General features: G+C 30.6%; 2 protein-coding genes across 3 annotated transcripts in view; one reads left to right on the top strand and one right to left on the bottom strand.

Annotated features, from left to right (window-relative positions):
• Nucleotides 1-6,385, bottom strand: part of LOC126881843 (kinesin-like protein KIF23) — a 38,231-nt gene extending 31,846 nt beyond the window's left edge. The window contains exon 1 of the mRNA XM_050646452.1: nt 5,143-6,385. Within this exon, the coding sequence (XP_050502409.1) occupies nt 5,143-6,191 (1,049 nt within the window). The 5' untranslated portion in view covers nt 6,192-6,385. The remainder of the gene's footprint in view (nt 1-5,142) is intronic.
• Nucleotides 6,386-7,686: 1,301 nt separating this feature from the next.
• LOC126878423 (mothers against decapentaplegic homolog 4) overlaps nt 7,687-16,015 on the top strand; it is a 215,755-nt gene continuing 207,426 nt past the window's right edge. For both annotated transcript variants that reach the window (XM_050646462.1, XM_050646468.1), the window contains exon 1: nt 7,687-7,801. The gene's annotated coding sequence lies outside the window, so the exon portion shown is untranslated. The remainder of the gene's footprint in view (nt 7,802-16,015) is intronic.

Here is a 16,015-nt window from a genome sequence, read left to right as displayed (position 1 = left end):
AGGATTCCTTTTCCACCGATGTGGAAAGAATACATCATAGTACCTATCAAAAAACCTGGAAAACAGAATGGAAATGCAGATTCATATAGACCCATAGCTTTATCATCGTGTATATTTAAAACCATGGAAAGAATGATAAAGAACAGGCTTGAATATTGGCTAGAAAATGAAAAAATATTACCTGACTCACAATATGCTTTTAGAAAGGGAAGATCTTCCTTGGAACCCCTAACGATACTAGTAAATGACATCTATCTAGGATTCACACACAAATACAGCACTTTGGCCACATTTTTGGATATAACTTCAGCATATGATAATGTTCAAATAAATATACTAGAAGAGAAGCTCATCAATATTGGTCTACCAACCTCCTTTGCCAACTTCATAAAATCAGCTTACTCTAATCGATCAGTTTCCTTAAAGATAAATCAAGAAATTTCGGAATCAAGAATATGTAGATCTGGATTACCACAAGGTAGTATCCTGAGCCCAATCCTCTACAGCCTGTACACAATGGATATAGAAAATGTTATATCACAAAAGTCTAAAATTATTCAATACGCTGATGATGTTGTTATTTACACCAGTAGCAAATCAGAGGACAAATGTATAGAAAATATCAACACTGAATTTATAAAAATCCAAAAATACCTAGACAACATGGGACTTTCCATATCCGAGTCCAAAACCAATATATGTATTTTCTCTAGAAACAGAAACAACTATCAAAGACAATTAACAATAGGAAAATATAAACTCTGTATTAGTAACTCTGTAAAATATCTTGGTCTGCATCTAGATAGAAAACTATTATGGAAGGACTGTATCCACCAAATTATCAAAAAAACAAGTCATTCTATAAATATCCTAAGAGCGTTTTGTAGAGCAAAGTGGGGAGCAGACCCAAATACGGCTTTACTATTCTACAAAACAATGGTACGATCAATAATGGATTATGGAAGTCAACTCTATGGAACAGCAGCAGATACACATCTAAATAAAATCGAGATACAACAAAATAAATGCTTAAGAGTTTGCCTGGGATATCTTAAGTCAACGCCCATAAACATTATACAAGCTGAAGCCGTGGAACCTCCTCTTAAACTAAGAAGACAACTATTGAGCAGAAAATTCATGATAAAAACCATTTCAAAAAAAACTTCTTACCTCAATAGTGTACAGTCACTAACAGTTCAAGTTTTGACCCATAGATACTGGCACTTCAAGAAAACCCCCCTCATAGTAGAATCTTTCTCAGAAATAGTTGACATTACAGATATACTCTATTCCAACCAACTCCCTCCAGTTTTAATTTACTCACCTGAACAAATTTTTTCACGTGAAATTAGAACCTACTATTTTGAAAGTGAAGAAGTAGCAAGTATCAATCAAACAAAGTTCAACGAAACAAAAAACAAATACTGGCCAAACTATGATTCTATATTCACTGATGGATCAAAGTCAAAAGAATATACCAGTTGTGCCTTTTACCATTTTGAGGAAAATACTGACAAAAAATTTATTTTACCAAAGGAAGCTTCCATATACACTGCAGAACTAACAGCAATAGTGCAAGCTATGAAATACGTACTCGGCTCTAACCACGACAACTTTATAATATGTACGGACAGCAAAAGTGCAGTAGATAAACTTAAAAATGTTAAAATAAATAGATCAGTTAATCATATTGAAGCAAAAATCCTGTATTTACATAATGAGATACACATCAAGAATAAAGTCGTCATATATCTATGGGTAAAGGGACACGCAGGCATAACAGGTAATGAAATGGTGGATGCCTTAGCAAAAACAGCTCCAACATCAGGAGAAGAACTAAATCTTAAACTACCCCCGTCCGATTTATTCTTAAATCAAAGGAACAAAATAAATGAGATGTGGCAAAACCTATACAGTGCATCAACAACTGGAACAAACTTTTGTAAACACCAGCCAAGGATCCCCAGAAAACCATGGTTTCACAAAATACCAAACAGAAACTTTGTCGCCACAATAAATCGAATACATGCAAACCATGCACTAACACCTTATTATAAGCACAAAATAAAAATTACAGACGATCCACTGTGTAGTTGTGGTAAAATGGGTACATTGGTACATGTTTTACTTGAATGTCCAATAAATATTGTAAACATTAATAATCTATATAAAAACTTAATTCACTACAAGATAAACCTTCCAATAGACCTAAATTGTATTATTTTTTCAGGAAATAATAATATACTTTATGTACTTCATCAACACATCATAAACTGTAAACTAAAATTGTAAAATTACTAACCAATTTTGTAAGCAATTCTGCAAAACAAACTAAATGTAAAACATTAAAGGAAAAAAAAAGGTGAATACAAAAAAAATAAAAAAAAATAATAAAAAAAATAAACCAAGTAAAAAAATGAACCAATTAAAAAAAACCAAAAAAAAAACAAAAAAAAACAAAAAAAAAACAAAAAAAAAAAAACAAAAAAAAAACAAAAAAAAGAAAACAAAAAAAAAACAAAAAAAAGAAAACAAAAAAAAAAAAAGAAAACAAAAAAAAAATAAAAACATACACACAAAGAGGGCTAAAACCTCCGCGGCGTTGAACCGGGTTGATGCTCTAGCGCGGAAGGAAAAAAAAATTAAACACCTTACACTTTACTAATGCTACATATTACTAACAAAACAAATGAATACATCATGCTCAAGTTTGATACTATGAAACAATTTACACAAACTATTTATACAATCTAACATAGTCTGGCTAATTGGTCCTCACCAAAGCCATAAATTCCACGAAAAAAAAAAAAAAAAAAAATTATTATATAAGAAAAAGTTTACAATTCTACATCCCCTCCATTTTACAAAAATGGAGGGGAATACCCCCTCTTGAAGGTGAAAAATATACATTCAAAATATGACCGGAATTGGATAAAATGGCTAATTCTAAACAACTTTTGTTCTATAGAGTTTTTTTGCTAAGTCAATACTTTTCGAGTTATTTGCGAGTGAATATGTTCATTTTTAACAAATAAAAACATGTTTTTATAAATTTTTTTTTCGGAGATACTTAACTCAAAAGTCAGTATTTTATTGCAAAAAATATTCTTAACAAAAATATAGCTTATAAAAAATTTAAAAAAAAATGGTGTATGCATGAGGTCAGTAGATCCCGTAGAAGCAGAGTTGTAGGTTGTAGCTAATGAAAAGTAGGTTCTTCTTAGTCAAATTACAAATTGAATATTTCAATGTGAAATAACCCAAAAACGGAGCACTTTTTGGGGAAAATTCATTTTACCTTTTTTAAAGTGTTTAAAAAAAGGTTTATTTTTGTTTTTTAAAAAAACTTTTAACATTAAAAGTAAGTGAGTTACGCTCAAAATATTGTTGGTCCCTTTTATTTTTTGGAAAAAAATCGCGAAAATCACCCCCTAATTAGCATCACAAATAAATTTTATCATTACTACTTGGCAAATTACTTTGCTTATATATTATTTATATGATCTGTAAGTTTCATCGGTTCAAAGTGCTTATTTTTGAAAAAGTTGTAGTTAAAATGGCTTGAACAAGTAACTAATCACAAGTTTAGGAAAATTTTGAACAGCCACAGCATAACCAATTTTTGTCTAACAAGAAAACAAAAAATCGAAAATATTCAGAAAAGCAAAACAAACATTTTATTACTCTTTGAGATTTTTGGTATTGCTAATAATTTTTAAGTTAATTCCATAAAAAATTCCATTTTTTTCAAAATTAAAAAAAATGTTTTATTTTAAACCCAATTTTTATGAACCCAATGAGCACTTTGAACCAATGAAACTTATAGATAATATAAACAATACATAAGTAAAGCAACTTGTGAAGCGGTAATGATTAATTTTATTTGGGAAGCTAATTAGGGGGTGATTTTCGCGATTTTTTTAACGAAAATAAAAAAGACCAGAAATATTTTGAGCGTAATTTGAGCGACATTTGAAGTATTTCAACTTCTTTCTAAATCATTGACAGACTAACCGTAGTTCAATGTAGACCTATTCATAAAAAATCTCTTAAATAATGGAGTAGAGCATCATGTACCTAGTAATAATCCGTTGGCATCCAATGTAAGCCAAATTATTTAACAAATTTCACCATGTAGTTAGAACATATATCTTGACCAGTGTTTGGCATTGTGGCTATTTAGCAAGGACAGAGAGTAAGTAATCTAACCACACTTTTCAATTTTTTAACATTCAAAATTTCACCCTTTTTCAATTTTTACTAAGTGAGATTACTTACTTTTAGGTTCACTGGTGATGGACTGATAAGTCAGAAAACATTTTGAACGTAATCCGTTTGGATTTTTAAAGAATGTTTATTAAATATACCAACTACACTAGGGAGTTTTACTTCATGTTAATTTTATTTAACTAGATGATATACAGCCAACCCTCGGGTATTATCCCGTTTTAATTTTGAGCGTAAATCACTTACTTTTAATGTTAGAAGTTTTTTTAGAAAACAAAAATAAATCTTTTTTTAAACACTTTAAAAAAGTTGTAATGAATTTCCCCCGAAAAGAGCTCCGTTTTTGGGTTATTTCAAATTGAAATATTCGATTTGAAATTTGACGAAGAAGAACCTACTTTTCACTAGCTACAACTCTGATTCTACTGGGTCTACAGACCTCATGCATACACCAAATTTTTCAATTTTTATAAGCTATATTTTTGCAAAGAATATTTTTTTCGCTAAAATACTCACTTTTTGAGTTATTTGGCGAAAAACCATCCAAAAACATGTTTTTTTTTGGTTAAAAATGAACATATTCACTAGCAAATAACTTGAACAGTTTTAACTTAGTGAAAAAACTCTATAGAACAAAAGTTACTTAAAATTAGTCATTTTATACAATTTCAGACTTTTTCAGAACATATATTTTTCACCCCTGAGAAAATGTAAAATTTTGTGTTCCCTGATCGGGCTAAAATAATAAGGTTACATATATATTTTTTTTTGTAAATAGTTGGGTTGCGTTTTTTTGTTAATTATTAGCGTCATCTTTCACTTTACATTTATTTAGCTCCAAATATTTATTACTTGTGAATAAATACTTTTTTCTACAATCAATAAAATATTTTATTTGAAAATAAAAACACTTACCTGGCACCAGTATTCTGAGTCCTATTACTCCTTTCGGAACCTGCTAAATCAGTGAGACTCAAATTAGATATGACTATATTCCTCTTTTGATCTATTGAAGTTATATCATTATTGGAAGTATTTAGTTTTTCTAACTGTACAATTCTTAAATTAAAAACGGAATGACTCCTGCTGGATTCTGAGTTAAGATTTGTATAAGCTGTTTTCTTTTTCTTCTGGCCTGTTACCAACAACTCAAAAGCTTCTTGTGCTGACTTAACTTCTATTTCAACTACTCCATTAACGTACATATTGTGATTCACATCTTCTCTCAAAATTTTATTCTGTAGAATTTTTCCTGCACTAGCATCATCCAAAAGATCATATACATTATTATTGTATATTTCTATGTAAGAAACAAATACAGCATACTGACGACTTTTGTTTAAATTTGAAATTTTGGTATCATCATTGTGAAAAAATGGGGCTGCCAAATTATCAGCTTTTTTCCCCTTTTTAGGAATCTTCATTGACATTTTATTTTCTAATATCTGCTCCTTCTTCGCTTCATCTTCGGATTGCACCTCAAAGCTATTAAGTTTATCAGTTTTGATTAAATATTTATTGGTCTGAAATCCTTCAATTGAATTAAATATAGTATTAATAGACCTAGGTATTATTCCCGGGTTATTTGGATCACCTGTTAAGGTGTAAGTTTTACCAGATCCTGTTACTCCATATGCAAATAAGAGACCGTTTTTTCCATTTAATAAATCTTCTACAACTGGGTAACCAATATGATCAAATACTTCTTTTTGAGTGGAATGTGATGGAAAGATATGTTTAAATTTATAAAATGTATTTTTTCTAATGCCTTTAGACTCATTCGAAATGCACAATTCTTGTGGAGACGTAATTTCCATACATGTGGTTGAATCAACATTATTATTAGGAATTAGTCTAGAGTAAACTTTTACGGGATCTTTTTCAGTATCAGAAGCAGAAGACAATGTTGTTATTCGTCTCTTTGGTGTTTTAGGCGTATAATTATATTTTGAAGGAGTAAACATTGTATAACTTGTTTCAAAAACCTCTATTTTAATAATTTTTTGTTAACTTTTATCACATCTCACATCAGACTATCAGACTATCATACTAACGACTAACCTCTTTAAATTTTTGAATTTTTGACACAGAACATCAAAACGCTTTTGACCAATAAATTTTTATCTATCTTCTTTTTTATTAAAGTATTATTTCCGCTGTTAAAACAGCCCGGTTGACTGGCTGTGGCAACACTGTTAAGATGTCGAATAGAGGGCCGATTTGTAGATATGTATAATAGTGGGAAGTATGTATTCAATTTGAAAGATTTATATTAATATAAAATATTATTACCTTGACCCCTTGACTTAGATAATGGACACAGACACAGCCATTAGTACACCAAATACACTAATTATAAATGTGATATAATAAAAATATTTTAAAAGAGTTTAGTTTAGAATAAATTCATTTAAGAGAAATCTCGAAACAGAAACTTTCGAATTAAATTAATTGAGAAAACAGAAGAACTTATATAATTTATTTAGTTCAAAATACATTTTTCTGCTGTCAGAAAACAGAAAATAATTTTTATTTGACTGGCTCCAAGATATTAATTATTCTAAAAAGGGGTAGTTCCCTGGATTGGCTGTATACCTTATAGTTAAACAAACTGGAACATGAAGTAAAAACCACTTCTATGTAAAAGGTATATTTACTAAAATTTTTTTTTAGAATCCCAATGGATTTAATAAAATGAGTTCATCAGAACGTTTTCAAACCTATCGGTCCATCATCAGTGAATCTAAAATCAAATAAGTAATCCCACTATTAAAATTGAAAAGATGGTTGAAATTGTGAAAGTTAAAAATGTGGTTATGATTACTTACTTGAATACTTGCAAAATAGCCCCAGAACCAAACAATGGTTGTGATTATAAATAAATCTACATTATGTTGAAATAACCATGTTCCCAGAGGTTTAATCCCTGAACATCGGCGTTAGCCATTTTAAATTTATTTCAACATAATGTAGATTTATTTATAATCACAACCATTGTTTGGTTCTGGGGCTATTTTGCAAGTATTCAAGTAAGTAATCATAACCACATTTTTAACTTTCACAATTTCAACCATCTTTTCAATTTTAATAGTGGGATTACTTATTTGATTTTAGATTCACTGATGATGGACCGATAGGTTTGAAAACGTTCTGATGAACTCATTTTATTGAATCCATTGGGATTCTAAAAAAATTTTTAGTAAATATACCTTTTACATAGAAGTGGTTTTTACTTCATGTTCCAGTTTGGATATTAATTATTATTTTGATATATCAGATAAAAGCTCCTTATAAAATAATGAGGTAGGTCGAAAAATAATTAAGAAGTGTTTTTAATTAAAAATAAATAAAGCATTTTTATCAATCAAATATTTAAGGGAGAGGAAATTTAAATTCGCTAAAAATTGGCTGGCTATGCAATTTACTTTTTTATGTTCTATGACGTCTATGACCGATAATTTGTCATTGTCAAATTATTAGTGTCACGTGACGTGAGTTTATATGTCGATTGTTGTTATGGGTAGCCCTGTCATTTTTGTTTAATTTGGGATAATCTAGAAATAAAAATTAATTGGTAAGTCTCTCAAAATATGTATATTTTCACTCCTCGATTGATCGATGTAAAATATTCTTGAGTTGCTTCAAACCGAGATAATTATGTTGGACGACGCCATTTTCTTGTAGAATACATTTCATAATGAATGGACATAAATTTCTTAATTTTACCCACATATGCTTCAGTTTTATTAGTTTTAAATTCATATCATCTAAAGGTTTTTTGATAACATAATAAGATACATCAGAATTGATGGCTGTCCTTCTGTTTTACCAAAAGACGATCATCTTTTTGTACATACTTACTCTTTTTGGGACTGCTAATTGATTAATTACATATTTTTTATAATTATATCCAAGTTTTTTACATTGAAGAGCGTCTTTTTTATGCAAGTACGCTTATAATATATCACAAAGCATTGAACATGATTTCATTGTTATTATTTATGCACTGAATTTTTGTTTTGTTTTGAAATGATGTGAACAAATACTGAATTTTCTATGCTGTGACGTTGTTTGTTTAATGGTGTTTTCTAAGTACTATTTAGGATATTAAAAATAATTATTTTACCTTATAGTGTTTGTTTACTCACAATGGTTGTCTTTGTTGTTTGGGAGAATTATACAGTGATGAGCACACTAAACCGCCAATATAGCGCAAAAGATGGAAAACATTATACATTGCGAAACAAAGAAAGATGAAACTAGTATCTTTAGATGTATCAGAGGAGTATGACAACTACACTGTCAGTGTGACAGTAGAATTTTATAAAATACTTCTGTCGCAGACGTCTAAAGGTGGGAAACTATGTAATGTAATGTTAATTTATACGTTTATAATGATCATTTCCACCTCCACTAGTTTTATCCCTTTTTGTTTCACAATGTAGGTATTATGTTTTCCATCTTTTGCGTTATTTTGCCGGTTATTAGCATGCTCATCACTGTATAGCAATAATGACAAGGTAGCTGTTACTTGTTAATTTTGAATTAGTCTTACAGCTAATTCAGGATAACAAATGTATATTTACCCATTACGTAGTAATTATTGATAATGCAGCAATTCTATTAAACCTCCAGTGGACGGACAGGATAACAAATGTATATTTACCCATTACATAGTAATTATTGATAATGCAGCAACTACATTAACCCTCCAGTGGACGAACGAGTCCTGTAACGAGTCAAGCATATGGAAATACCATGTAATTTAATTTTGTCCATCCACTGGAGTAGGTCTGGATCCCGCATATGAAAAAAAAGTTGATTAATAGCAAGCTGAAAATTTGTTTATAGCTTAAGGGTGTCTAGTCGGATAAACATTGATATATGGGAACACTGGAACAGGGGCAGTTTTAATTGTGGAACAGGTTAAAAATTTGGAACGGTCAGACCACGAAAACGGCACATTTATTTTGTCCGACAGAATAGACTTAAACTCTCTGAACAGAGATTAAACTCTCATGCAAAAATCAGACTGCTATTTATCACCTGTCATAATTCCTGTCATTTGACATATTCTACATGTTCCACTCATTAAAACGTCCATTTGGTGATAAATAGCAGTCTGATTTTTGCATGAGAGTTTAATCTCTGTTCGGAGAGTTTAAGTCTGTTCTGTCGGACAAAATACATGTGCCGTTTTCGTGGTCTGACCGTTCCAAATTTTTAACCTGTTCCACAATTAAAACTTCCAGTGTTCCCATATGTCAAAGTTTGTCCGACTAGACACCCTTAAGCTATTAACAAATTTTCAGCTTGCTATTAATCAACTTTTTTTTCATGCGCGGAATCCAGACCTAGAGGGTTTAGCCTTAAAAGCCAAAGGTATGAAATGTAATAGCCCAGCTTGAAAGAACAAAATAAATCGCATAATTTCCCACTAAATAGCTCAAAATGAGATATCTCTGGTTGGTTATTTTAGATACAACAAGTGCAAGATGAATTATCTTGGGTTAGTTTTTTAAGGGTATACAATTAACCCTTTCGCTGGGGATTATTCGAAAGATGTCATTCACTTGAGGCTGACGATATACAAAAGTAAGTTATTTGTCTGTGCCGATGGCATCGAAAGACCATGGGGCCATTATCACTAAATGCCAGTGTGCTAAATTTGAACCAGATTGGTCTAATACTGTTTCAAGATGACGTTATTAATTCTATACCTAGTAAACCATCAATGACCCATATACACAAATATCAAATCAAATATTATTTTTAAGTAACATTATTACATTTTTTTATGTTCAATAATGATTGTTTGAAAATCTATGGCATATTCACATAAATATTCATTTTTTTATAGAAATAATATTTTCCAGGCTTGTTTACATGGAGGCATTGTACCTTTTAATAATATCAAGAAACTAAAAATAGAACTTGAAAAATATTATTTATTTTTATGCATAGGTAATACTTTGTAACAAACATGTTTTGAAATTGTTCCTTTTTGTATTTTCTGCTAGGTGTGTCTCTACTTAATCTAAATTGTGATATAAATAAATAATAGAAAACATTTGATAAATTACCTCAACAAAATATAACAACATGGAAAAAACTTTGTACCTCCTTTGTTATTTTCATCTGTATAAAATTGCAAATTATCACAATTAGTGGTGATAAGTCAGGAATGAGCTCATTACAAATATTATCAGCAACTGTTTTAAATTACCTCTTCATTATAATACAAAGAAGGTTTGAACCTTGAGAAGATTTGTTGAAATTTGATAAATCAGAATTATTTTTTAATTGAGCTTATTGCATCAGCAGCTTGTTTTTTGATAAGACTAGCTATAGTTTTGTTTAGTTTTGACAATATTGATTGGAATGTTAGGGACATATAAGAAGGATAAAATTACAAAGATAACAGATACAAGAAATGATAAATGGAACAAATTTAATGCCGGAGGATTTATACTCAGCTATTGCTACTGCTGCTGCCGCTGACAGAAATATTGCCCAAAATAGGATATCAGAAATACGATATCGACACGAGTGAGGTGTTCACATCAGTTCCTGGCCAATGTCCTCGAATGACTCACAAGAATGGAATGTGACAACAGAATGACTCACAAGAATGGAATGTGACAACAGCATTGTCTTGCTCCCTTACTCACTTGCCGCTCCTTTGACTTCCATCTCGAAAACCGACTTTTGAGGTTCAATGGCAGTAGCATGAGCAGCACGAGTGAGCTATTTACACATTCACGCTGCCCACTTCCCTGCCAAATTCCCTGTCCAACAGGACTGAGTATAAATGCGGTATAAGATTTAAGTGTTATGTTTGTATGCCCACAATTATTGATTCTTATGAAAATTACATTTTTGACGTTTCCACCTCCACTCTGTAAGTCATTCTCAAAAAAGACTATTTAAAAAAACTTTGAAGATATATAACCTAATTTTATTAAGGTATGTATGTCTTTTCAAAAATTGTCACATTTGGCTAGATCTTGTAGGCCACAGCAAGTGTGTGGTTGAAAAAATAAATTTTTTAGGGTGGTGTTATTAGCCTAGGCCTAGGGATATCAAATTCTGACTGTTTTTGTGTGATATTTTGTGTAATTTTGTTTGTGTCATCTTTACTCCACCATGGTTGGTATGTTCTTGTTAACTTCTTCTTTTAGTATTGGCAACCAAAGCCATTTTTTTGATGGGTGTGCTACACACTTTTTTTTGATTAAATAGAATGAGGGCTGCTCCTTTGACTTTTCTCTTTTTCATGTATGTTTCTTTCATGATTATTGATGCATCTTTTGATTGTAATATGTGCTTGATGTCCTAGGCATATTTGCATATAGTATTTTTACTACGAAAGTGATATTACGTAGGTCAAAATTTTTGACGTAAGAGAACTGTCAAAACGTTAGAATGTGACTTCTCATTATTGCCATGTTTATAATAAACATGACAATAATGAAAAGTCACATTCTAATGTTTTGACAGTTCTCTTACGTCAAAAATTTTGACCTACGTAATATCGCTTTTGTAGTAAAAATACTATATCTGGGATTTCTCGAAGTGTCTGTTCTTGATGTATATTTCATGTTCGTTAACCCTGACGTTTAATGGTCTTGCTGTTTCTCCCAAGTAGAAATTGTTGCATTCTCTTGTATTTTATAGATGCAGTTTTTAAATCTTTCTTGTTTGTTGTTAGGTTTGGTTTTGGAGAGAATAGATCTCAGGGTGTTGGTTGTTTGGAATGTTCTTGTGATGTTGTACTTGTTTCCTACCCGTTTCAATTTTTTTGATAAGCCTTGTACATATTATGGTATTGTTGTCATCTTTGAGTCCCTTCTTGTGAGTGTCTCTGGAATACTTGAGTTGTTTTGTTGTTTATTTTCTTCAATCTTGTGGAATTCCTTGTTTATAAATGTCAACAGGTAGTCATTTTTAGTAAAAACCTTTGTTACCATGTTTTGTTCTTCCTGAAATGCATTTTCTTTGGAGCAGGTGTTTCAGGTTCTAACATATAGGGATTTGATCATTCCTTTTTTGATGTTTATGCTGTGGTTGGAGTGGTAATGTAAATGTCTGTTGTTGTGGGTTGGTTTTCCATAGACTTTGGGGTTGCATATCCTGTGTCCCCTTCTGTAATTAGCACGTCCAGAAAGGGAAGTGAATTATTTTTTTTTCTTGTTCCATGGTGAATTTGATGAATTCTTTTTTTTATTGATGATATATCGCTGGTACCTATGATTAATGTGATTCCTAATACATTTCCAGAGAACATAATAACTCTTTGATAAGTGTTGGCGATACAATTATTTTTTATATGCGTGTCCGCGAAGATTATAACCAAAATATTTATAACGAAAAGATTAAGTTCATAATAGATGCTGATGAAAACAATTTTTTCCCTTTCTGTTTCTGTGTCTGCCGACGAAAACAATTATTTCTGAGAACTTTTAGTAATTATAATTTTCATGGACCCAAAAACAAAATGATGTTTTCTGCTGATACTCCTCAAAAAATAAATTTTTTCGCTAACACTTTATTAGGGATTATAATTTTCACAATCATATAATCAAAAATAATATTCTCCGCCGGCGTTCATTGAAAGTTCTACTCTTACCGGCATTTTTCGGAGTTATACTTTTCGTAGGCGGCGGCGATATGATATCAACAGACTGGAAGAAGTTGACAAGTAACAGAAAGCTATGGAAAATAACAAAGCTCTGGGCCTAAAAGGACTGTAAAAAAGCTAAATATACAGGGTTTCCCGAAAAGATTGGTCATAAATTATACCACACATTCTGGGGTCAAAAATAGTTCGATTGAACCTAACTTACCTTAGTACAAATGTGCACATAAAAAAAGTTACAACCCTTTGAAGTTACAAAATGAAAATCGATTTTTTTTAATGTATCGAAAACTATTAGAGATTTTTTATTGAAAATGGACATGTATCATTCTTATGGCAGGAACATCTTAAAACAAAATTATAGTGAAATTTGTCCACCCCATAAAAAAATTATGGAGATTTTGTTCCAACCCCCCCCCCCAAACTTTTGTGTACGTTCCCATTAATTCCTTATTGTCTTACCATTAGTTAAACACAACACTTTTAAAACTTTTTTGCCTCCTAGTATTTTTTCGATAAGCCTGTTTTTATCGAGATGCAGCTTTTTTTTAATATATTTACGTAAAAGTTTTATGGGGATTTTGTTCCTTTAAACCTCCTAAATGTTTGTGTACGTTCCAATTAAACTATTATTGTGGTACCATTAGTTAAAACTTTTGCCTCTTAATCTTTTTTTCATAAGTCACCTTTTATGAGACGTAGCTTCTTTTTCAAAATATACCTAAAAATATAAATTATATGCATACATCTTATGGAAAATATAATGTCACTCAAATTCAATAAAATTTATACGAATAGATGCGTTTTCAATTAACGGTCAAATCTTATCATTGCGCCAACTCTATATTTTCAATAATAAGAGCAGAAATTGATATAAATAAATCTGAAATCAAATGGGTACCTACATAAGTTAGAGAGAGAAAAAATATTTTAAAACACCCAAATTGTCACTACTCCATAAATCAGCGGATTAGTTTCACTAATCCGCTTAGACCCAGCGGGGTTTAAGCTCTTTTGAATAGCACCCAGAGCAATAGTGATTGTAACTGACACTTTTACTGACTCCAAAAATGTGATTTCGATAAACTTTAATTGGAATTTGCGCCGTAATTAATCATAATTAAGAGTTGGCGCAATAATAAGATTTGACCGTTAATTTAAATCGAATCTATTCGTAAAAATTTTATTGAAATTGAGTGACATTATATTTTCCATAAGATGTGTGCGATGTCCTTTTCAGATTATTAACAGGTCGCTATAATCGTATTTAACCATATACAACTATATGGTGGATTCGACAAATATTCAAAATATCTCGATAAACACTGGCTTATCGACAAAGTTCTAAGAGGCAAAAAAGTTTTAAAAGCATTGTGTTTAACTAATGGTGCCACAATAATAATTTAATTGGAACATACACAAAAGTTTGGGAGGGGGGCGGTTAAGGGAACAAAACCCCCATAAAAGTTTTATGGGGTGCACAAATTTCACTTTAATTTTTTTTTAAGATGTTGCTGCCATAAAAATGCCACATGTCTATTTTCAATAAAAAATCTCAGGGTTTTCGATATATGAAAAAAAATCGATTTTAATTTTGTAACTTCAAAGGGCTGTAACTTTTTTTGTGTGCACTATGTATTGTATATAGGTAAGTGAGGTTCAATCTACCTATTTTTGACCCCAGAATCTGTGGTATAATTTATGACCAATCTTTTCGGGACACCCTGTATATCCATCAGAAATTTATTCAATGCCTCTGGTAAGTAAGACCAAACGGAGAACACATCATCTATATATCTCCACCATGCTGTGGGTTGTTTGTAGTGTTTATGTGTGTTGTGTGCGAAATCCTCCATGAATATATCATCTAATAATGGAGATATTTCTTGCATTGATCTGTATTTTATTACGGATGAAGTAGTGACAGCACATAAATACATTAATAGCATTTTAACTCACCAAGTATTCACACTTCGCCTCATATTCACACTTTATAGGCAACGGTTTTATTATCATGCAAAACAATGTGAGACCACATGTGTTACAAAATTGCCTAATTGAATTTGGAATAGAGAAATTAAATTGGTCAGTATGCTCCCTGGAAACAAATCCTATTGAGCAGGTGTGGAACTATCTAGGTAGACTTATAAGAATCCACAAAATATCACCTACAAGCAACAATTGAGGTGGTGTAGCGTTTATGGAGGAATGGAATAACATCCCCAGGGATATATTCGAATGCTAATTTGTAGAATGCCTTGGAGGATGGTAGCTGTGGTGCAAGATAGGGGGACAACACCAATATTAACAAATTGGTTTATTTTTTTCTTATCCAATTATTGTCTATTTATGTTTTTGTTAATTGCTCCATAACTATTTCCAAAATGAATACTTTATTCAACAATTCGTAATTTTGAAGCGAGTCGATATATCAAGATGTAATGAGAAAACAGTATAGTGAATGAATCAATCTTATATACAGGGTAGGTTTGAATGAAATCCAAGAAAATTATTTCGTCACAGCGTGAGTTTTCATAATTTTCCTTCTTCTTGTCCAAGACTTATCAAAATTGAACTGTAAATATAAAGGTTATTTTATAATAACAACTTACTTAAATCTTAAGCACTGGATATAGATTGTAGCAATATAGATTGTAGATATAACTTATAGATATAACTTATAGATATAACTTATAGATATAACTTAAATATAGATTGTAGCAATAAAATTTACTCTGTATTTAGAAATTTTGTTAAAACAAAGCAGGCATGTTTGTTAAAACAAAACAAACATGTTTGTTTTGTTGTTATTTTGTTTTAAATCCTGTAGATTTAAGTAATTATTGTATATTATAATTGAAAAAAGAAAAGAACAAAAAAAAGAGAAAAAGAAAAGAAAAAAAAACAGAAAAAAATGCAAAAAAAAACTAAGAAGATGTAAACCTCCGCGAGGCTGAATCGGGTTTACGTCTTAGCGTAGTAAAAAAAACAATTTATAAAAAATAACAAAAAAATTAATAAAAAAAACAAATTAACAATATAAAAAAAAATGCAAAAAAAATACAAAAAAAAAATTTACAAAAAAAAAATGAACAACCAAAACAGAGTATTATTTAGATAATAATTGTAGATAGTTTGTTATGTATTTAG

This window comes from Diabrotica virgifera, chromosome 1, assembly GCF_917563875.1.
Source record: "Diabrotica virgifera virgifera chromosome 1, PGI_DIABVI_V3a".
In the NCBI taxonomy this organism is placed as follows: Eukaryota; Metazoa; Arthropoda; class Insecta; order Coleoptera; family Chrysomelidae; genus Diabrotica; species Diabrotica virgifera.
Note: the sequence above shows the minus strand (reverse complement) of the source record. Positions and strands in the feature narration are given on the sequence as shown.